Genomic DNA, 22946 nt, shown 5'->3' with positions numbered 1-22946 from the left:
ATCACGGTCTGAGCACCCTCATTGAGCGGTCCCTGGCACCTAGGACATGGACAGCATACAGAGCCGGCTGGGAGAAGTGGCAGCAGTTTGCGAGTGCACAAGGACTAGAGGGTAAGGACCCTCACCAGACAATGTTGAGTTTCCTAGGCAGGCTGAGAAGGGAGAAGTTTTCCAGGGCAAGGGCAAATACGACGTTGGCCGGCATATCATTTTTTGCAAAGTTGACAGGGGAAAGGGACGCGACCAAAGATTTCGTGGTCCGCACAATAATGAAAGGGTGGGCCAGAGGAGAGGGGCGGAGGCCGGACAGTAGGGAACCAGTGACGAATGAGAGGCTGACAAAGCTAGTGAGCATGGTGCCAGGGGTATGCAGAAACGCAGGCGAGGCCACATTATTTAGGACAGCTTTCATCATGGCATTCAGGGGAGCGTTTAGGGTGAGCGAACTGGTGGCAGAGTCCAAAAGTTCTCGCGACTCAGGTCTGCAGAGCACGGACGTGACGCTAGCTGACGACACAGTACTGTGCAAGATACAGAGGTCAAAGACCGACCAAGCCGGCAGGGGCAGATGGGTCCAGTTAAGAGCACAGCCGGACGCAAGGGTATGTCCGGTGATGGCGGCCAGGGAATTTCTGGTTAGTAGACCCAGGGAGGGTGACAATTTTCTCATCCATGCGGATGCATCCCCGCTAACTAGGTTTCAGTTCTCAGTGGTATTTAAGAAATGCGTAGGAAAATTGGGTTGGGATACGCGCAGATTTGGTACCCACTCTTTTAGGATAGGGGCAGCAACCTCAGCGGCCAGCGAGGGGCGTCCAGTGGATGATATCAAGGCATTGGGCAGGTGGAGGTCCAACAGCTACAAGGCGTATATCAGACCTGTAGGAGACAGTGCGGCAGCAAAATGATTAATCGGATATCCCCGTTAACCCCCCCCCACACATTTTTTTTTTCTCTCCTCGCAGTGCGCAATGGAGGGAGGCGGATATGGATTGTCGGGCACTCCTTTATTTATTGGGCAGCAGCCAGGGCCGCCACCAGGCCCTACGGGAGGCAACTGGGGCTGCTGGTCGGAAAGGTATTCTGGTTTGGGAAGAGGGGAATGAGATGGTACGAGCTAAGAAGGGCCCTATTGCTCGTGGAGGATGGGGCGGGACGGCCAGACGCGATAGTTCTGCACCTGGGGGGCAATGACCTGGCCAAGGTGAGGTCCCTCGACCTGCTGGCAGCCATGCAGGAAGAGTTGGCATGGATTAAAGACCGCTGGAGTGCGGTGCACATTATCTGGTCTAGTATCATACCTAGGCTGACGTGGTATGGAGCATGGCGCGGGGCGGGGGTGGAGAGAGCCAGGAAAAAGGTGAACGCAGCAGTAAAAAAACTGGTCACCGCGACGGGGGGTGAGGTCATACAACATGGGGACATAGTGAGCAATAGGGAGGGCATGTACAGGAGGGATGGGGTGCATTGTCGGATGTCGGCACCGACCTGTTTAACAATGCAAATGCATTCCAGGAAGCGCTCGAAGCGGTCATACGCCTGTAGTGGCAGGGTGGGGGCTTCGGTTCTGAGGCTGGTCCACAGAACCTCGGGTGGCGGAATGAAGCAGTGTGCAAGGCAGAGGTAAGGGGCGAGCCAGCCGAGGTTTGCAGATTCACCCTCGGCGAATGGCCGCACGCTCGGTTCCAGCTTTGGACGGTTGGGCCGCTGGGGCTGCGTGCCAGGCGAGCGTGATATGCGCCACAGGGGCGGCTCCCAAAACGGGCGTAGCCTGGGCGCCTACTGGCGCCCCTTATCCTGCCTTCCTGCTCTAGGGAGAAACTCCTGGTCACTAGAAGATCTTGTGCTGAGCCCTGATTGGTGGAGATCAGCACATGTTCATCTAACCCCGGCAGGGGGCGGAGCTACAGCAGCATGTCGAGGAAGAAGCTGCAGGGTCCACATTAAGGTAAGAGAGGTTATACCCCAGTAGTTATGTCTATCACCCTCCCTGCCTGTATGTACTGTGTGTATGTATGTATGTATGTGTGACCCTTCCTGCCTGTATGTACTGTATGTGTGCCCCTTCCTGCCTGTATGTACTGTGTGTATGTATGTATGTGTGACCCTTCCTGCCTGTATGTACTGTGTGTATGTGTGTATGTGTGACCCTTCCTGCCTGTATGTACTGTATGTGTGACATTTTCCTGCCTGTATGTTCTGTATGTATGTATGTGACCCTTCCTGTCTGTATGTGTGTATGTATGTATGTATGTGTGACCCTTCCAGCCTGTATGTACTGTGTGTATGTATGTGTGACCCTTCCTGCCTGTTCGTACTGTATGTGTGTGACCCTTCCTATCTGTATGTACTGTATGTGTGTAAGTACTGTATGTGTGACTCTTCCTACCTGTATGTACTGTATGTGTGACCCTTCCTACCTGTATGTACTGTATGTGTGACCCTTCCTGCCTGTATGTACTGTATGTGTGTGACCCTTCCTACCTGTATGTACTGTATGTGTGTATGTACTGTATGTGTGACATTTTCCTGCCTGTATGTTCTGTATGTATGTATGTATGTATGTGACCCTTCCTGCCTGTATGTACTGTATGTGTGACCCTTCCTACCTGTATGTACTGTATGTGTGTATGTATGTGACCCTGCCTGTATGTGTGTGTCTATGTATGTATGAATGTTTAACCCTGCCTGCATGTGTATGTATGTCTATGTGTATTCATGTATGTATGTATGAATGTGTGACCCTGCCTGCATGTACGTATTGTATGTGTGTGACCTTTCCTATCTGTATGTACTGTATGTGTGTAAGTACTGCATGTGTGACTCTTCCTACCTGTATGTACTGTATGTGTGACCCTTCCTACCTGTATGTACTGTATGTGTGACCCTTCCTGCCTGTATGTACTGTATGTGTGTGACTCTTCCTACCTGTATGTACTGTATGTGTGACCCTTCCTACCTGTATGTACTGTATGTGTGACCCTTCCTGCCTGTATGTACTGTATGTGTGTGACCCTTCCTACCTGTATGTACTGTATGTGTGTATGTACTGTATGTGTGACATTTTCCTGCCTGTATGTTCTGTATGTATGTATGTGACCCTTCCTGCCTGTATGTACTGTATGTGTGACCCTTCCTACCTGTATGTACTGTATGTGTGTATGTATGTGACCCTGCCTGTATGTGTGTGTCTATGTATGTATGAATGTGTAACCCTGCCTGCATGTGTATGTATGTCTATGTGTATTCATGTATGTATGTATGAATGTGTGACCCTGCCTGCATGTAGTATGTGTGACCATTCCTGTATGTGTATATGTTTGTATGTATGTGTGACCCTGTATGTATGTGTGACCATGTCATGTATGTATGTGTATATATGCAGTGGTTATATTATATGACACAAACACTGTTTTTTTGGGGGGGAGGGGGGGGCGCGGTAGCAGGCTCCTGCTCTGGGCACCCTGGCCACATGCTAATTCGTGTGCTGATCTCTAGTGATATACTCCAGTGCTATTCTGCATCTGGATCACCAGTGATTTACTTTAGTACTAACCTGCGTACTGATCCCCTGTGATTATCTTCAGTGCCTAAACACCAGTGTCTTTCATTATCATCTGTCACCCAGTCTCCTAGCTATATTCCGGGTACCTGACCAGAGGGCCGCAACCTGCTTGCTGGGTGCTGCGAAGCATATATTCCAATTGGAGGGGCCACTGGCGATGATCTCCCAGTGAATTAGACTCCGTGCCTTTGGTCAGGTCTCGCCAATACCCGGATCTAGCTGATGAGAAAGACTTACATCCATCCTCCTCGCTTGTTGCTTACTTCACACCCTAGTTCCCTGACTCTCAATCCTCTGGCTGAGGATCCCCAGGGCCTGGTCGTGCCAGGAGATAGCTAAGGAGTTAGTTCTAACCTCCGAAATGCGTTACAAAAAACTCTTGCAGCCCTGGCTGATATACTAATTCCTACATCCTTTCACTCCATGTCGTTTTAATGTATACTGTACCTTTTATTTTGGATAGAGTTTATATCTCTACCTGATGGAGAAACATTTTACATAAATCAGCAGCATATCAGTTGAACATACCAGATATAAAAATTGTTTTTGTAGCGTAAGATATTTTCCTTTGCCCAGCTGACTACCTGACAGCAATCTCATTGATAGCAGCTTTTTAATGTCTGAATTGGCTTAGAGGAGTGGGTAAAAGTGGCGTCACTGGGGTGGATGATGACACCCAGCGTGGCAAGTAAGCCTTCAGTGAATGCATCTGAAAAGGGGGCGTGGCATTGTGGCACTGCCATCTCCTCCTCAGTGATCGGGAACCGGGCCCTGCACACTAACGTCACAAAGCAGCGACCAGCTTGCAGTCACTGAACATCTGAGGCAGAGTTTTCCCTATTCTCGTGGTCCCAACACCCAGAAGTTTTGTTCCCACTGACGGGCTTGACAATGCAAGGGTGTTATCAGGGGACATGGGTGGAACCGTAATAAAGTTCCCATTTTGGCTCTTGCCACAATTGCTGAGCAATATAGAATTATAAAATCTATATCACACAGAGACATGTGCACATTACTACACTTGCTGGGCTTCAATCCTAGCTAGTGTTTTCAGTATTTGGATTGTGCTGTTTTAAATATATTCAAATAAGTATAAACACTGAGGGCCTGATGCAGAGTGGGACGTCCGCAAGATCACTTAGCGTATTATCATTAGAAATGTCTCTGCACAAGCCCAGAAAGTGGCCCTACACAGACTTGCACACTTCTGCCAGTCACACGTGACCTTGGATGGCGAGATGGGGAGGGGAGGCTTATGCAGAAATATACATAGATGCCTGTTAGCAAGTGTGAAGATAACCCTTTGCACCTTATTTTAGGACAGCTACAAATACACGCTGATGATGATGATGATTAGCCGTAAACCAAGTGCATTTGCTGCCAATGATGAGGTGGATGCATGTCACTCAGTATGTGTGCGGCTCATACATGAGGAAATACATTATTTCTCTGTGCTCGTAGGGGTAAATGTACTAAAGATAGAGTTTTTAGATGTTGAGATGTTGCCTAACAATGTTAAGTAGAATCTGATTGGTTGCTATGGGCAACATCTTCACTTCTAAAAAACCTCTCACTTTAGTAAATTTGCCCCATTTATGCACAATTGAACAACAGCTCTGGATAAGCCACTTTACCTTCAATATTGACCTTGTGGATTAGTATATGAGCTCAGGGGCATAACTAGAACTTTGTAGGCCCCATAGCAAAATTTCTAAGGGCCCCCCGTCAGGTATCCACTACAGTGCCCCTCACCCTGTAGTTCTTCTCACTCCTCTCACACTGTAGCAACTCACTGACTTCCCTCACCTCATAGCACCTCTCACTCCCCTCACCCTGTAGCACCTCACTGACTCCCCTCACCCTGTAGCACCTCACTGACTCCCCTCACCCTGTAGCACCTCACTGACTCCCCCCACCCTGGAGCACCTCACTCCCTCACCCTGTAGCACCTCACTGACTCCTCTCACCCTGTAGCACCTCACTGACTCCCCTCACCCTGTAGCACCTCACTGACTCCCCTCACCCTGTAGATGCAGGTGGGTTCAAGATGGGTAGGTGTCTGGGGGTATCCAACGCGTTTTGGCACAGGTGCCTTCTTCAAGGAGGTGTGAGATGATCAATGTTTCTGAGGTTCTTCTGTATTTCTGTTTTTCTGTTCTACCACAACACATCCACCACAACACACAGCCATCTGCTCCCCCCAACCTCCCCCCGTTTTTTTCCCTCCTCCCCCTCCCCACCAATACACACACACACAACCAAGGAGCGCACGTACCCTCCAATCTTACCATATCTATCCAATAGTAGGATCAGGTACCCCTACTGTACGGTGCAACACCATCCACACCTGGACCCCCCCCTCTCTCTCTGTCTCTCCCCCCTCCCTCCTTTTTCTGTCCTCACACCTTCCCCCCCTCCATCATCCAACCCCCTATATCCCACAACACCACCACCACCCTGAAGCGCATCCCAAACCCAGTATTACCGAGGTAAGTGAAGAATAATTTTTTTTACACGGCACAGGCTTTGCAGAGCTGAAAACCCCGTGACCACTTTTTAAAAATTGGATACCGCGGGTATCGGGAGTGCGCATACCCTCGGTATTCCAAAATGGGTGCAAGGTTTTTTACCTCGCTAAACTACGCGCCCAATTGAATATGCCCCATAGTATAAAATATAAATGTGAGGAATCTGATAATATAAATGTGAGAAATCACATAGGGCATATTCAATTGGGCGTGAGGTTTAGCAAGGAAAAAACCTTGCGGCCCTCGTGGCCAATTTTGGAATACCGCGGGTATGCGTGCTCCCGATACCCGCGGTATTAAATGTTAAAAAAGTGGTTGCAGGGTTTTCAGCTCTGAAAATTTCAGCTCTCTAAAAAATTTTTTTGAAATAGAATTCTGCACTTACTTGCCAGGGGGTCTCCGGTAACCTCAACTCTATCTTCTCACTGGAGAGGGGGCTGCTGGGAGGCTCCAGGATCTGGTGGGAGGGGCAAGGGCTGCTGGGAGATGCAGGTCTCCAAGCCCCCATTCTGGGGGGGCCACACAAACCAGGGGTCACACACACTCATGCACACACACATTCACTCATACACACTTACAAACAAACACGCACACTTACATACTCACCCTGCTGCAGAAGACCCGCCTTCTGGCGCTGGATGAAGAAGACAGCGTTGCTGAAGGTAAGTAATTAAGAGCTAATTAAACTAATTGAAAACCCTCAATTGCTTAATTAATACTCTGGGGGGGAGGGGTATCGCCAGGGTAGAGAGAGCAAGTCCCGTTGTTTTTCCTAAAATTAACGATTTTAGGAAAAATCGCACTTGCTCTGGAGATGCGTGAATAAAAAGCTCCCAGCACGTAAAAAAAGAAAAAAAAATGCACCTATTTGAATAGCAATAAACCCGCACCTGCAGGAAAAATTTTGCAGGTGCGGGTTTTCTGATATTCTTGCACCCAATTGAATATGCCCATAGTATAAAATATAAATGTGAGGAATCTGATAGTATAAATGTGAGAAGTCAGATAGTATAAATGTGAGAAATCAGATAGTATAAACATAGTATAAAATATAAATGTGAGAAATCAGATAGTATAAACACATAGTATAAAATATAACTGTGAGAAATCAGATAGTATAAATGTGAGCAATCAGACAGTATAAACACAGTATAAAATATAAATGTGAGAAATCAGATAGTATAAATGTGAGAAATCAGATAGTATAAATGTGAGAAATCAGACAGTATAAACACAGTATAAAATATAAATGTGAGAAATCAGATAGTATAAATGTGAGAAATCAGATAGTATAAATGTGAGCAATCAGACAGTATAAACACAGTATAAAATATAAATGTGAGAAATCAGATAGTATAAATGTGAGAAATCAGACAGTATAAACACAGTATAAAATATAAATGTGAGAAATCAGATAGTATAAATGTGAGAAATCAGATAGTATAAATGTGAGAAATCAGACAGTATAAACACAGTATAAAATATAAATGTGAGAAATCAGATTGTATAAATGTGAGCAATCAGACAGTATAAACACATAGTATAAAATATAAATGTGAGAAATCAGATAGTATAAATGTGAGAAATCAGACAGTATAAACACAGTATAAAATATAAATGTGAGCAATCAGACAGTATAAACACAGTATAAAATATAAATGTGAGCAATCAGACAGTATAAACACAGTATAAAATATAAATGTGAGCAATCAGATAGTATAAACATAGTATAAAATATAAATGTGAGAAATCAGATACTGTAGTATAAATGTGAGCAATCAGACAGTATAAACACAGTATAAAATATAAATGTGAGAAATCAGATAGTATAAATGTGAGAAATCAGATAGTATAAATGAGAGAAATCAGATAGTTAAATGTGAGCAATCAGACAGTATAAACACAGTATAAAATATAAATGTGAGAAATCAGATAGTATAAATGTGAGCAATCAGACAGTATAAACACAGTATACAATGTAAATGTGAGAAATCAGATAGTATAAAATATAAATATGAGGAATCTGATAGTTTAAACCTGAGATTTCTAATAGTGAAAACATGGTAAATATGATAGCATAAACGTGAGAAATGTGATAGCATAAATGTGAGAAATCTGATAGTATAAACGTGAGGAATCTATAAATAAAATCTCAATTTGATGCTGTATTTACTGTATGATTCCACATCAGGAGCAATTTACTAAATATTGTATGTATTATTATTAGTACTGTATTAAGAAGATGGGACAAGAGATACTCATGAAATGAACAGGTATCTTTGACTACACACATGTATGGACCATATTTATTGTAAAATCAGCCTGAAAACAGTGCTTTCTGAATTGATTTGTTAGATTACAGTATGCATATGGTTGTGTTTTAGCACTCCTACTAAATAAATCAAGTATTTGTTTTCACCTGACAACATTGTTCCCGGTTTGTACATGCACACTGCATACCACCAATCACAAACTGCTACAGTTAAATACGAAGATCCCCTAGCTCCTAAATATATTAGGTTCCCATAAAATTACAAACTTAAATAATTTAGACTTCAGTTTAGTTTTTCTTTGTCCATTCCTATGTGAAAAGGCCATCTTGAAGGACAATAAAATACTCCATAAAGTTATTGCCATTGATGTGCTGTCATGTAGATATTATACATTTTGTCAATATCTTTTCTGGAGCTTTTTTACTACCATAAGAAGATTAATGCGGAGATGCCTCTTCTAATGGAATCTTTCCCACAGTACCTTTGGTTCCCCCTTCAGCTGAAGAAGATGACTCTAGTGCTGGAATGTTACTCAGTGATGCATCCTTTGTAGATGTCTCTTTCGGTGAAGGATCCCGTAAAGTGGGCTCACTAGCAAGATCGTTTGGTAAAGACTCATCAACCAGCCCTTTTGCAGACAAGTTGTCCTGTGTCCATGATTCTCCTGCTTGGCTGTTACCAGCAGTAGCTTCCACTTTGTCATGACTAGCGAAAATTAATTCCCACCTCTTTGTACAGTTTATTGGATCTTTTTTAAGCTTTTTGGCCTCTGTGGGAAACCATGGTGCCATACAATCATGCACTATTTCCGGTATTTCCAGCTCCAAACTCTTTAACTTTCCTTGGTATTCTTGATGTAGATCTGTTTGAGTCTGTTAAGAAATTAAATATTGTGAATATACTGAATGTTAGATCTACACAAAGAGCAGCAATTTCTAACTTACGCTGAAAAAATACATAAAAAATAGGGTGTTTGCATTTTATGGGTCATACCTACCACCAATGCCATTTTTCAGCAGGAACCTCTCATTAACTATGCAGTAAAGTCCTGGGCCAAAATGTATGTTTTAGTTTAAAGTCATTTTAAATGCCCTCTTTTGTAAATACTATACATATGTATATATAATAAATGTTTTTCTATAGCGCTACCCCCCAATAGCTCCACCCACAGTTCCTGACTATTTTTCCAGAAAAATAGCCCTGCCCACCACTGTATTCTAAAATTTAAATGCTGTGTTTACAATGTTAAACAGTGATATGACTTATTTTTTATACAGCAGTAGTAATAAGAGTTTGTATCAAAGCATGTTAAGGACTTGGAAGATGTGTTAAAAAAAAATACATCTATGGCGCATGTTACAAGCACTTTACAAATTTTCCCATATGAACAAGTCCTGATTGCTAGAGTAGTTTCATGTATTCTGAAAATAAAACTTAATCTAATCTGCTATATTTCCATGAAAGTCTGATACTCAGCATTATTGTCAATTGTCATCCGTTTGCATGGGATTCCCGCAAATTCTGTGCATCCCTAGCATGTAAGAAAGGTGTGTCTGCAGCAGATATCTCCAATACCTGCTGTGGTCCCTCAATTTCTGACCCCAAAAGTATCCCCCATAGGTTTCTATGGGGCTGGTGAAATGCGGATTTACCAAGCTTTGGAATTCACCGGCAGTTTTAATAGCATCTAAAGATGGTGTCAGGCTGCGGCCTAGGATCGACCGTTACTCACCTCAGCGCTAGCTTCCCTTAACCTCTTGAGCGGTCAGGCGCCAGGTGCGGTGGCAAGTGACGCACTGAGGATTATGCCTGGGTTCTGCTAGGACATCCATGTGCTGCTCTGTGATTTGGTTCCTGCGGTTACCATCATGGACACAGACATGACAGTCTACATCACCTGATTAGCCCATTACCCAATGGTAGCATTGGTTGCTGTCAGCTGACAGTATCCTCCAATGAACTGCTACCTTAGTGTATTTAGCCAGGCTCTGGACAACAGAAAGTTGCCTGTACAATGTCGTTACTACCAGTGAATACTTGCTGTTGCAGTGCTCCAGGTTCCAAGCTCCTTTCCGCTAGTGATATATTCCTAGTATTACTCCTCAGTACGTCATCCGAGTACTATCTCCTAAATGTCATCCTCCTGTGCTAGTTCTGCGTCTGGAACCACAGTGTGTGTACTCAGTACGTCATCCGAGTACAATCTCCTAGTGCAGTGGTGGCGAACCTTGGCACTCCAGCTGCTGTGGGACTACATATCCCAGCATGCCCTGCCACAGTTTTAGCATTCCCTAATAGCAAAACTCTGGCAGTGCATGCTGGGATATGTAGTCCCACAGCAGCTGGAGTACCAGGGTTTGCCACCACTGTCCTAGTGTCATCCTCCTGTGCCAGTTCTGCATCTGGATCCACAGTGTGTGTACTCAGTACGTCATCTGAGTACCATCTCCTAAGTGTCATTCTCCTGTGCCAGTTCTGCATTTGGATCCACAGTGTATGTACTCAGTACATCTTCCGAGTATTATCTCCTAGTGCCATTCTTCTGTACCAGCTCTGCGTCTAGATCAACAGTGTATGTACTCAGTACGTCACCCAAGTGCAAACTCCCAGTGTCGTTCTCCTGTGCATTCCCTGCGATTGTGTTCTTCCATTTCCCACTTGTGCCGGATACCTGACCAAAGGGCCGCGACCTGCTTGCTGGGTGCATCTTATACCCAAATCCTAATTGGAGGGGTCACTGGTGAACACCACCCAGTAAGTTAGTGGTACTTGTGGATGAGGAAGGCCCCTCGCCTCCGGTTCCTTCCCCAACCTGGGACCCCGACTTCCAATCCCTCAGGAAAGGATCTCCATAGTTCAAACATGACAGATGGTTTTAGACCATGATAGCCTATGAGCTCCCTCCACATTGGCATTACACTTGCCGAGTCCGAACCCAGACGCAGAGTGATAGTAGGAGCTATTACTTTACTTCCAGCACTTCATTGGAGCTTTTTCTGTAAATACATAAGGATATCTTCATGACCATATTGCGAGTTGGGGTGATATTTTAATGCCATGACCATATTTTATTTACGGTTGTTAGTAAATATGCCCCTTATGCACTCACTTAAGTTGACTTAAGTATAAAACATACTTGAATTTTTTTTTAGTTCAATTCAAGTGTGATCAAACATGCTAATTAAGACAAATGGCTTCAAGTCAACCCCATTATGACATTTCTAAACATCAAATTTCGGTATACCATGCCACACACTGATTGTCACAACCCTAGCTAGAGACCCCAGGATGAGACCTCACCATTTGCCTGTTAGGAGGATGTTCTAGTGTGCCGGGGGATCTCAGCGTCCTCTCTCATTAGTGGCCACGGCGAGTCCCGATGTCCTGATTTGCCGGCAGTCACTAGCAGGTACGGCGACAGGACAGAATGCCGCTCACTGTCTTTCTAGTGACCGCAACCTGCTTCTCTCTACAGGCAGCTGTGTCACTGTTTCCCCCGGCGTCCCACGTGGGTACTCTCCCGCTGGCTCCACTTGCTGGGCGCAGCCATATTGCGTCTAATCAGGTGACTTCCTTGCAGCCAACAGAATCACTATTTCCTGTCACCTGACTTCAGCACCAATCCCTGGCTATCCAGGGGTATTAAGGAAGTTTCCAGCACTGTGCCAGTGGCCAGTGCAATGTTGTCTTCAGCCTAGCTGTGAGATACCATTTGGACTCCTGCAGTATCCTCTGCTATTCTCAGCGCAAATTCCCATCTCGCTGCACCGCTGGCTCCAGTTGCTAAGTCCAAGTTCCATTCCGGGGGATCCTGTCTGGTTCCATCCTAGTGAATCCTGTCTGGTTCCATTCCGGTGAATCCTGTCCGGTTCCATTCAGGTGAATCCTGTCCGGTTCCATTCCGGTGAATCCCGTCAGATTCCATTCCAGTGAATCTCATCAGGTTCCATTCCGGTGAATCCGGTCCTAACTTAAGTCCTTCCTGAGTATTCCTCATTTGTGTCAGTCAGCTGCCAGTACAGGGAAACCCAAGCAAGGGACCACGACCTGCATGTCACTGGTGAAAACCATCGGCGTGTTAGACTCTGCACCTCTGACTTGGGTCCCAGCCAACTTCTGATACTGGGCAGTCTCCACCAAGTCAGAATACATTCCATGAGTCAGAATTATATCAAACCATCCAGTTTCTCTGTCCGTACTCCTGAACCCTCACCTACCAGAGTCTACAGTTTGGGTCCACAAACACAGCACACGAGTGTGACACTGCTGTATAAAACCAAAATAAAGCAGATGGAATTTCTTGTTTCAGGATGATGCCCCATTTCCTAACGCTGTTTGGTTGCAAATAGCTAAATGTTGTTTGCACAATGCTGCCACACTGTCAGGGGAACTCCCAGTGAAGGCACTATGTGACATCACTGGGAAATACCATCTTAATGGCAGAACTAGGTTCTTATTTGGGATGACTGAGGGCGTGATTAGAGGTGGACGGAAATCCGCAGACTGGCTGCATTTCAAATCTGCTGCTTGTGTACTCAGACGCACCATTGTTCGCTAATCGGTCTCAACATCCAACACCTGAGCAACACTACGGTCGCTCACAATGTCTGTGGGAAGTAAGCTGCGGGAGCCATTTTCACTGCGTATAAAGAAACGGTTGTCTGCACGTGTCTCACCCGCCCACCCGTTACCTCCCACAAATGCTGACATCCTGTCTATCAGCCTGTGTACAAATCCTCGCTGTGACCACCATCGGTAACCACACTCAGACGCATGTGTAGTACATTGTGTCCAACCCTGAATCAGGCCCTGAGTCAGCTGTACAGGGAAGACATAACTTAGATTAGTGATAACAATGATGTAGTAGTAACGGCTGTTTCTGCACTATTACACCTGGGCCCTGATTCAGATATGGAAGCAGTACACATCACTGCTGTGTCTTTGGACGCAGCAACGATGTGAAAATATGGTAATTCCGCAGGAGGCGTCTGAGGAGAAAAGATGTCTCCTGACAGCATTGCATCCGAGTGCTGTATCCTAAGACGCAGCATTGGATCACCTGTAAGACCATCGGCCATCTGAGTAACCCCGAGGTTGCTCAGCTTGGCCGTCGCAGCTCCGTAGCTGAGGCCAAGAAGTCTGTGTCGTAAAATGTAGACCCTGGCCGTGGCAGTACCTGAATACAAAGGCAACACGCCCCCGTTTTCCAGAACAGAGGCCGGCAACCGCTCCCAAACGGCCTGTCATTCAAGCTGCGGCTCAGAGGGCACTGCGTGCATCAAAGCAGGACCCATTCTGAATATACACAGAACGGGACCTGCGCAGGTGCCCCACCATATTAGATATCCCTCTTTACTGCAGAACATTTTAGCATTTTTGTAAGATGTATATAAATTCATTTGTGACTAATCCACAGCACTGATCCACGCACTGGAGAGCTAGCTGCACCATAGGTAGTTCTGTCTTAGTTTACCATATATACTAACTGATGACTCACATCGCCCTTGTTATGGTGCATACACACGATCAGATTTTTCCTTCAGATATGAACGATAACGATTTAAAAATCGTTCAGTCGTTCATATCTGAAGGAAAATCGTTCATATCTGACATGCCTGAACGATGGACGATCAACGATGCGCGTTCCCGATGGTCAGATAACGATTTCTGACATCTGATGGGTTTGCAGTCAGACTTGGACGATTCCATTCATTTTAATGCAGTCAAAAATCGTTCAATCGTTCAAATCGTTCAAAACTTTGTTAAAATCGTTCAAATCGTTCAGATCGTTTAATCGTTCAGTCGTTCATCTGACAAATCTGACAAGTCTGACAAATCTGACCGTGTGTACGCTCCATAACATGTAAAAAAAATATCTGTTTGCAGGATGACAGTAAACAGTTTTAAATATAGCTAGCAACAGTAAGAACAGTGGATGTATAGATGACATGTACTATGGCATGTACTGAGTCATCTTCTGATCACATCTAATAAATACAGGTGTCACTGGCAGATTGCATTCTGATATCTCTATAAATAAAGTGACTTCATCATAATAGTATGTGTCACAGTCATCCACGTATTTATGATTCCCTCAGCAGAGAGCAGAAAATTATTATTATAAATCATGGCAGCGCTGACATAGGAATCCTTGCTGGAAATGAGTATAATCACACAGGAAAGAAGCATTCAAAGTAACATTAACTGTATTGCTGCTGGTGAAGCTTGCAGATCATTAAAAAGAAAAAGACATGTTCATAGCCTTATTATAATTTTGGATCCAAAAAGAATATTCACGTTCATATAAATGTTTTTATTCCGGTAATACATTTACAGCATTAAATGGCAACTATTACCGCATTGAGATTTATTGCTATATCAATAAGGCTATTTAAAAAAAAAATTTATTCCCACCTATTGCAGCTCCCCCACTGCCAGGCAACATACAATATACACATTAGCAGAGTTTATGGCAAATAATGGTTGTGTCCACTAATATTTTCCCAATGCCAGTTTTATTTTTCTGATAGACATTGTTAGAGATTCCCTTCCGTTCTCCAACCTGCCAACTGGGACACACTATGTATCATCAAACAAACATACTTTGTGCATGTAGGTTATTTATCAGAAAGGTAATGCATTGCTAGCGCAGTGCTGGCAGCAAAGCACAGACGTCACCGTCAGGGTAACACGCCCACTCCCGTAGGGAGAAAAAAATATTTTAGCTTCTCAAATGAGTTTTTACCTGCTCTCCTTTCTCTTTGATTCTTTGCAGCCCTTCAGACTGTTTCTCCTCTAGTTTCTGCTGCTGGTTGTTCCATTTATCAGATACCTAAAAACAGGTATTATTTATTATAAAGCAGTAGACATATTTCGTAGTACCATAATAATGCTGAGTTTACACACACAAATCGTAATTGTACAGTCATCCCTGATCCCCTGTAGTGCCTACACTGAACGATATGTCGTTCAGTGTAGGCACCCTCCATCATTCCTGAACATGGCCAATCTGTCGTTATCGGCAGATTGGCCCCCATGTTCAGGCGATGATAGATGTTGGAAATGACCAGCGGGAGCGCGCATTGTTGGTCGTTTCCAACCTTTTAGTAGGGATGTGCAGGCTCCGATTAGTTCGGTTTTGCACGCCAGCTTTGGATTTTTTCCCTCCAAAAAACGGGACTCAGAAAGAGGCAAAACGTCATCTTTCATGGACAAACATCATCATTCCTGGACAAAAGTCCAGGAATGATGATATTTGTCCATGACATATGACGTTTTGCCTCTTTCTGAGTCCCGTTTTTTGGAGAGAAAAAAATCTGAAGCTGGCGTGCAAAACCGAACTAATCGGAGCCTGCACATCCCTACATTATAGTGCACGATTTGTGCACGATTACTAAGCAATTGCACGATTACGATGTCATAATCGTGCAATCGCTCAGTAATATCGCTAAGTGTGTACGCACCTTTAAGATTTCTTGTATCAGATTTCTTTCTGTGGAAATGACTCCCAGTATATTTAACTATGATTGGAAGATTCTGGGTGAGGGAAAGTCACAGGTGAACATGCCCTGTGTATTGGGTTATTGTAAGCAAACAATAATCCTCCCAGCCCTATAATAGACCTAATTTAGAAACTACATTATGGAAGAGAATTAAAACAGATGTTAGTTGCTTAATTAGCAAGATGCAGATACTATAGGCCATTCAGGAGTTACAATATGCCTCTTATAAAAATCATTATATTATTATTATTACATTTTATTTATAGGGCGCCATGAGTGGTCCGCAGCGCCATACATATGTCAATAGTAGGACAGTACAGGGTACACAGAACATTACAATACAGTAACCAAAACATAAACAGAGCACAAGTAACAATTATCACCACAATTCTCAGTACACAATACAGCTGGGAAGGGGAAACTGTCATTGAAGTGCTAGAGATGAGGGTGTGAGACAGTAGGGAGCTTACAATCTAGGGGAGAGGGGAGACAGACAGATGACATGAGGCATGAGTGTGTAGAGGGGGACCTGAGGGCAGGAAGTAGGCAAGGTAGAGATGGCTGAGGCAGGATGGTGGGGAGAGCGACAATGTATGCAGTAAATACAGTATAATCTCTTTGCTTTGTATGTATACTTAGAAACGGAGGATATAATGCATAAAGTATAAACATCATGTAGTTGTACAGCGCTGCAGAATATGTTGACACTGTATAAAAAAATGAGAATAAAAGACAGAAGTCGTGTACAATGATATTTACTAATAAAACCCACCATTTGTAGAACCTGTACCACCTCTTGGATATGCGAGTTGTTTATTTCTTTTTTTAACCTGTAAACAAATAGAAGATGCATAATTATATAGTGTCAAAACAGGGATTGTATGATACATCTCCACCTAAAAAATTGCTGTATGATATTTATTTTTTTTTGCCCTTACGGAGACCTGTTTGGGTTTCAGGCTCCCAGACATAGGAGCCTATTTCTATACAATTGTGGCCAAGCTCCTAAAAGTAATATTTCTCATTGCTGCACATCACGGCATGGAATGTACTTTCAGGGATATTTATTAATAGCATACTTTTGGGGCTGTTTAGTCTACTTTCAGGGCTAGTAATCATTAGTCAGATGCCAGGACATGCATTTTGAAAAGAGTCTGTCCCAGCAAATACTAAAAAGTAAAGTGATCACTTATGCTATCAGCCTTCATCTGGGCTTGGAACCCACTGATCTGATGTGCATATGCAGCCATAAGGCCGTGGATGTGAATGTAATATTTACCCAAGAGAGATCCGAAGTCTCAGCAATGTAGCCCAGAGATTATAATGGTTAACGCTGTCGCCATCTAAACTAAGATGGTGTTAGCTTAGCTTTACAGAGCATGGTAACTAGCCCTTTTTCGCAGTGCCTATAGAAAGCTATGGAGACTGCTTTTGTAACTTGCAAGTGTTAACAGGGAGATTACAGCAGACATCTTTTGGTATGATAAAGACCACATAATATCTTAGTAACATGTTCCCTGTATCAGTCCCTGCATAGGACACAGGGAACTGTGATGGAACTAAGGGCCTGATTCAGACCCGGTCGCAAGCGCTGAGCGCTCGCAACCGGGTCGATGGTGGCCCACAGAGCATGCGTGCGACGGAGCCGCAATGGGCAATCCGTCGCTCCGGTTCTCACACCAAAGTGGGCGAGCTGTCGATGTTGAGTGACAGCTCGCCCCGTTTGGTGGGTGGGCCGGGGGGGTGGCTGCCCAAACGGAGGTGTTCCCGAGGGAAGGCTTGCCGTTTGGGGGCGGCCCCACTGACATCACGAGTGATGTCAGTGGAGAGCTTCCGGCTCTGTTAGAGCCAAAAGCTCTCTGGGGCTTGCGATGAACTAGACCCTACCACAAGGGTCTCGTCGCAAGCCCGATGGTCGCGATGGTCTTGACCATCGTGACCATCATCCTGGCCGCTCGCTATAGCTGTGGGTGGTCACCCACAGCTATGCATGCGGCCATGAGGCCGCACACAAAAAATAAAATAACGCCCAGATTCAGAGCGAGCGCTCTTTCAGATTTGTGACAAATCTGACCGTGTGTATGCTCCATCTCATTGAAGTATATAAAATACAGAGAGCAAAGAAATTACTAATATACATTACAATATTATAAACTGATCAGGGTGTCACTGTAAGACATCACCCTCTCCTCACTTACATGAGGCCCAGTTTGTGCAGATGCCAACATCCTTGCCAGCCTGTCTTAGTCTCTTCTTTTTGAGGCCTAAGGCCCTGATACAGAGCCGGACGCTCTGTAAGAGCGCTCACTCTGAATCAGGGCGTTTTGGCGCTGTGGGTGACCACCCACAGCTATTGCGAGCGGCCAGGATGATGATCGCGATGGTCAAGACCATCGCGACCATCGGGCTTGCAATGAGACCCTTGTGGTAGGGTATCATGGCCGCAAGCCTCAGAGAGCTTCTGGCTCTAATAGAGCGAGGGCTCTCCCACTGACATCACTGGTGATGTCAGTGGGGCTGCCCACAAACGGCAGGCGTTCGCATGGGAACGCCTCCGTTTGGCCAGCCACCCCCACGCCACGCCTCCAAAACGGTGCAAAATCGATAGCCGCCCCCTTTTGGTGCGAGACCTGGAGCGACAGAGCAACCGTCGCTAGGCGGGTCTCACACATGCGCACGTCGGAGCCGGCGTGCGCATGCGCAGTGGCCTAACATCGACCTGCTCACGAGCGCATATCGCTTGCGAGTGGGTCTGAATCGGGCCCTAAGTGCACTGTGGCAGCAGTGGAGTATCTGTTATTGCTGAGGCTTAATTAAACAAGCTGTTGGAGTGAGCCATCTGCCTGTTGGATAATTCCCGATTCTAGGCTGTCATACAGAAGGAAAGGGAGAATTACTGAAGTCTGAGGCCTGGGAGCTTTTTCCATAGTGGAGGGGATGCTGGACTGATGTTAAAGAAAGTACAGCCCGTAGTTTCCCCACATTGAGGCCTTTAACCCCTCTCTAATTATACTCCAAACACCCTTTCTATGCTGCATGCACAGTGGCTGGTGCATGTGGCACAGAGTTATTGCTGCTCTGTTATGCTGAGCGGAGCCCCATGAATGTGCTGGACCTCTTGACTTCCAGGTAGAGTGGGACAATGCAGTCCTTATAGTGACTGCAGGACAGTTCCAGTTGGGAGGTACAGTACGCTCACAACAACCGTGGCACTTAGCAAGTATTAGCCAGGCATAGCCGGTCAAACACAGAGAAATGGATCAACTATCCAGCCATCTCCAAACGCACAGTGAAAAAGTAAAAGCTCATGGACCTGCAGTTGATTATAATACCTGCTAAGCAAGGCCTGCTCCAACTCATAGTGCACACAAAGCCTGTCACTGCCACAGATGGTCACATGAAGGGGTCTATTTATCAAATATCATCTGTGGGATATTCCCTGAAAACAGCAGTTTACGGGAGATACCTACATATATTAAGTATCCCCTGATTGTACCATGGAGGAACCACAGGAGATATCACCAATACGGTCCCTCTATTACCAACAGCAGCCGCAGCCTCCATAGGTTTCTAAGGGGGCTGTGAAGATTCCAGATTTACCAAGCTCCGGAATGCTAAGCATGGCATTATTCAATAGTAGCCTATGGGCTACACTTCGCAAACATTTCTGGGTGCAATGGTCGTTGCACATGTGTGGTCAGTAGACAGAGCGTGCGCAGTAGTCCCAATAGAGGAGTGAAGGGATTGCTGATGCGGTCACTTTACTCCGAACACATCGCAGGATCTTTTTGAAGCACCTGTCCCTGTGGGTGTATATTGATACATTTGGCCAGTATTTCATTTCTTATTGCTGTCAATAGCTACAATAAGAAATTACAATTATCAGGTCTAAGACTCAACAATTGTTAAATATGCCCTGAAGCCATTGACCAACCTGGAAAAATTTCCCTATTTTAGTACAGTGTTTGGTATAATTTTGTATGGAGTAGGATCTTAGTTGGTGGGACTTTAAGATGGAGTTTTAGAACCCATGAGTATCTATAGCAGTTCTAGTTATACCCACGCCTCTAGTTGTCTTCATTATATGACCCTGTTTTCCAAACTTATATCCTATTTTAGGAGGAGAGACATTTTGGAAGAATTAAGCACAATCACCTTTCCTGAGCCGCTTTGTCCATCGTATTCTTGCTCACTGCCTCAAGCCTCTCCACCCTCTTCATATCCAGCTTCTTCTTCATCTGTTTAGTGTCACTGTGGAAAGACACACTGGTCACGTGCATGGACCTCACACAGCCCTCCCTCCTGTTTTATGTAAACTGCCCCGGTTCTTCACAGTGACACAAGGCAGCTCTTCCCATTCCTGGGTTTAATGTGTCACATGTAAATAACACTGGGATTTTTTTCTCTTACATTTAGGTTTTTTTGTAGCATAGTTTTATATTTGCAGCACTGCTTTCCATCCAAAAGTGAAACATTTCTGACAATGAACATTCATTTCTCTGTATCTGGCAAAATCTTTTCTAGGATCTTTCATGTGGAATTTCTTGCAAAAAGCAGATTCTTAAAGGGCCGTTAGACCTAAAACTGTTGCTTTCATATAAGAGTTACTGACTATTAGGGTGGATATTGGTCACATGTGCTCCAGCACTGCATACATGGGACACTATGCGGCTATTCGCTCATACAGTATGCATAGTTGTGCATATCTTGTGGTGTGCCCACCCTCTATCTGTATGCATGGTTTTGGTACTAGCCATCATAATCAGTGCTCCCTTGCACCTTTACTGAGCATCTCTGGTTTTCTATCACCCGGAACAGATTAAGGTTTGTGGGGGCTGCAGGGAATCTAATTTGACAGGGCCCCTACCAATAAAGTTGTCAATATGATATTCTAGCGTTGTTATTAAAAAGTATAATATGTAAATACAGGAGCGAAACTCACTGTAGTGTACATTATGCCACAGCCCCCCACCTTCCTGTTTGTGGGGAGGGGGGAGTGAGGTGACTTCCTCGCCCACCCTGTTGTTAATCCAGCACTGTTTACCACAGCATTACTGGTAAATGGATTTATTTGAGTGTGCCGCACATAACAATAGTTGACAAGCTACTCATGACAATTAGCAATTTAATTATTTTTTTCTAATAAACAGGCCAGACATTGGTATGGCCTGATCATCCTTGTTTCTACTGCTCATACTCTAGTGTCCCTGGTCAATCACAGTTTAATGCCCCTAAAATAGTGAAATCCAGACTGTTTATACAAGAATTCAGACTTGTAATTAACCTGGATTATCAGGATTAGGTTTCTATAAGAATTTTACTGCATTTGGCAGTAATGGGTAGCATCAGAGGAGTAGCGTGGAACCATGGTGCCCGGAGAAAGTGCATGTCGTAGTGCCCTTCCCTCCCTGTACTGATCTGTGCCAGTGGGGTATGGCCAGCCTGCGGGGGGAATACTGAAGGGAAGAGAAAAACAGCAAACAGTGGCAGTATCACGCTGGGCATTGAGGTCCCATTGGGGGAATAGAATGCTTTGGTGAGCTGACAGTAAGGGGTAGCTCCTTTGGCACTGCTTTATTTATGTATAGCACCTAGGATCTGACTTTTATCTCCTTTGAATCATTATTAGTCAATAGAGGAGACTGTATTATATAATCTGATCATTTAACTTAAAGTGACAGAGTACATGTGCCAGAGTGAGATTCCACAGGCTGCACAGCTATTACTGTAATTACTGCCCCAAGCAGCTATCACTGGAGAGGGAACACCTATAGGAAGCTCCCTTCTCAGCTATGCTCCTACTTCACAAATATACATTGTACCTATATTAATGTGAGTACTACTAACCATGTCATGTTCTGTCTACCACCATTATTATTATTTCAGGTCTCCTAATACAGTATTTTGTAAAAGACCTTTCAAATAACACTGTGTGGTCATGCCTAGGAATATCTCATTACTTTACACTTTTTTCTAAAACTCAGTCCTGCCAGTAAGAAAAGAGAGGGGTGATGACAGAAGCCAGTAAGACAGGAGAAGGGAGGGACAAAGAGTTGATCAGAGAGGGGTGGTCACAAAAGCCACAATGAAAGGAGTGGACGGGGCAAAGAGCTGATCCCATGGTAGATAGGGGAGGGAATTAAAGAGGTGAGAAGTGAATATTATCACTCTGACATGGAAGGGGAGAAGACAGAAGATGATCACAGAGGAGGGAGGGCCGGAGGGGAGGTGACAGAAGATGAACACAGAGCAGGGGCGCCGGAGAGGAGACAATCTGGGCAGCTTGAGGGAGCATGAAATGTAGAAATGGATCTCAGATCAGTAACTTATTTAAGATATAGAGCAAACAAATCGAGATAAAATTAACAGGCGGCCGTCATACTGTGCAGCGCCCCATGAATTCCAGAACCCTGAATGGCGCCCTCTGTCCATTTTGGCGCCCGGAGCTCATGCTCCATTGAAACCACCCTTGCTACTACCCTGGGTAGCATTTATGGAATTGCCATGGTGTGCTGTTGCTCATTACTATGGTGTCTGATTGCTCAGTACCATGGTGTTCCGTTGCTGATTACCAGAGTGTCTGATTGCTCATTACAAAGGTGCCCCATTGCGCATTACCATGGTGTCCAGTTGCTCATTACAAAGGTGCCCCATTGCTCATTATCATGGTGTCCGGTTGCTCATTACAAATGTGCCCCATTGCTCATTGCCATGGTGCCCGGTTGCTCATTACAAAGGTGCCCCGTTGCTCATTATCATGGTGTACTGTTTTTCTGTTAAAATTTAGGGGACCCTAATTTTAGGCAAAACTTGAGATATGGCTGTATGCCCAAACCTGCCTAGATAGGCAGAAAAAAATCAGGACAACAGGTTCCCATCCCGTGTGTGATAATTTGTCCAGCTCATACGAGTGGTTGTTTGATCATCTGGCTTCCACATCCCTAACTGAGATCTGGTAAGCTATTGACACATCCCTCTGATAGTTTTCCCATAAACATTGAGTTAAATTCTGCTGAACGTCTTCCTGACATTTTACAGGCATATTTCTTCCAGTATGTCCATGAACAAATGATAAATC

General features: G+C 44.7%; 1 protein-coding gene across 1 annotated transcript in view; it reads right to left on the bottom strand.

Annotated features, from left to right (window-relative positions):
• Positions 1-8421: 8421 nt before the first annotated feature.
• PLCB2 (phospholipase C beta 2) overlaps positions 8422-22946 on the bottom strand; it is a 232847-nt gene continuing 218322 nt past the window's right edge. The window contains exons 29-32 of the mRNA XM_088460803.1: positions 20024-20119; positions 16641-16698; positions 15112-15198; positions 8422-9238 (exon numbers count right to left, since the gene is read on the bottom strand). Of these exons, the coding sequence (XP_088316929.1) occupies positions 8804-9238; positions 15112-15198; positions 16641-16698; positions 20024-20119 (676 nt within the window). The 3' untranslated portion in view covers positions 8422-8803. The remainder of the gene's footprint in view (positions 9239-15111; positions 15199-16640; positions 16699-20023; positions 20120-22946) is intronic.

Source organism: Taudactylus pleione, unplaced genomic scaffold, assembly GCF_031769625.1.
Source record: "Taudactylus pleione unplaced genomic scaffold, aTauple2 ptg000985l, whole genome shotgun sequence".
NCBI classification, from domain to species: Eukaryota; Metazoa; Chordata; class Amphibia; order Anura; family Myobatrachidae; genus Taudactylus; species Taudactylus pleione.
The sequence above is the reverse complement of the archived record's forward strand: the minus strand, read 5'-3'. Positions and strand labels throughout refer to the sequence as shown.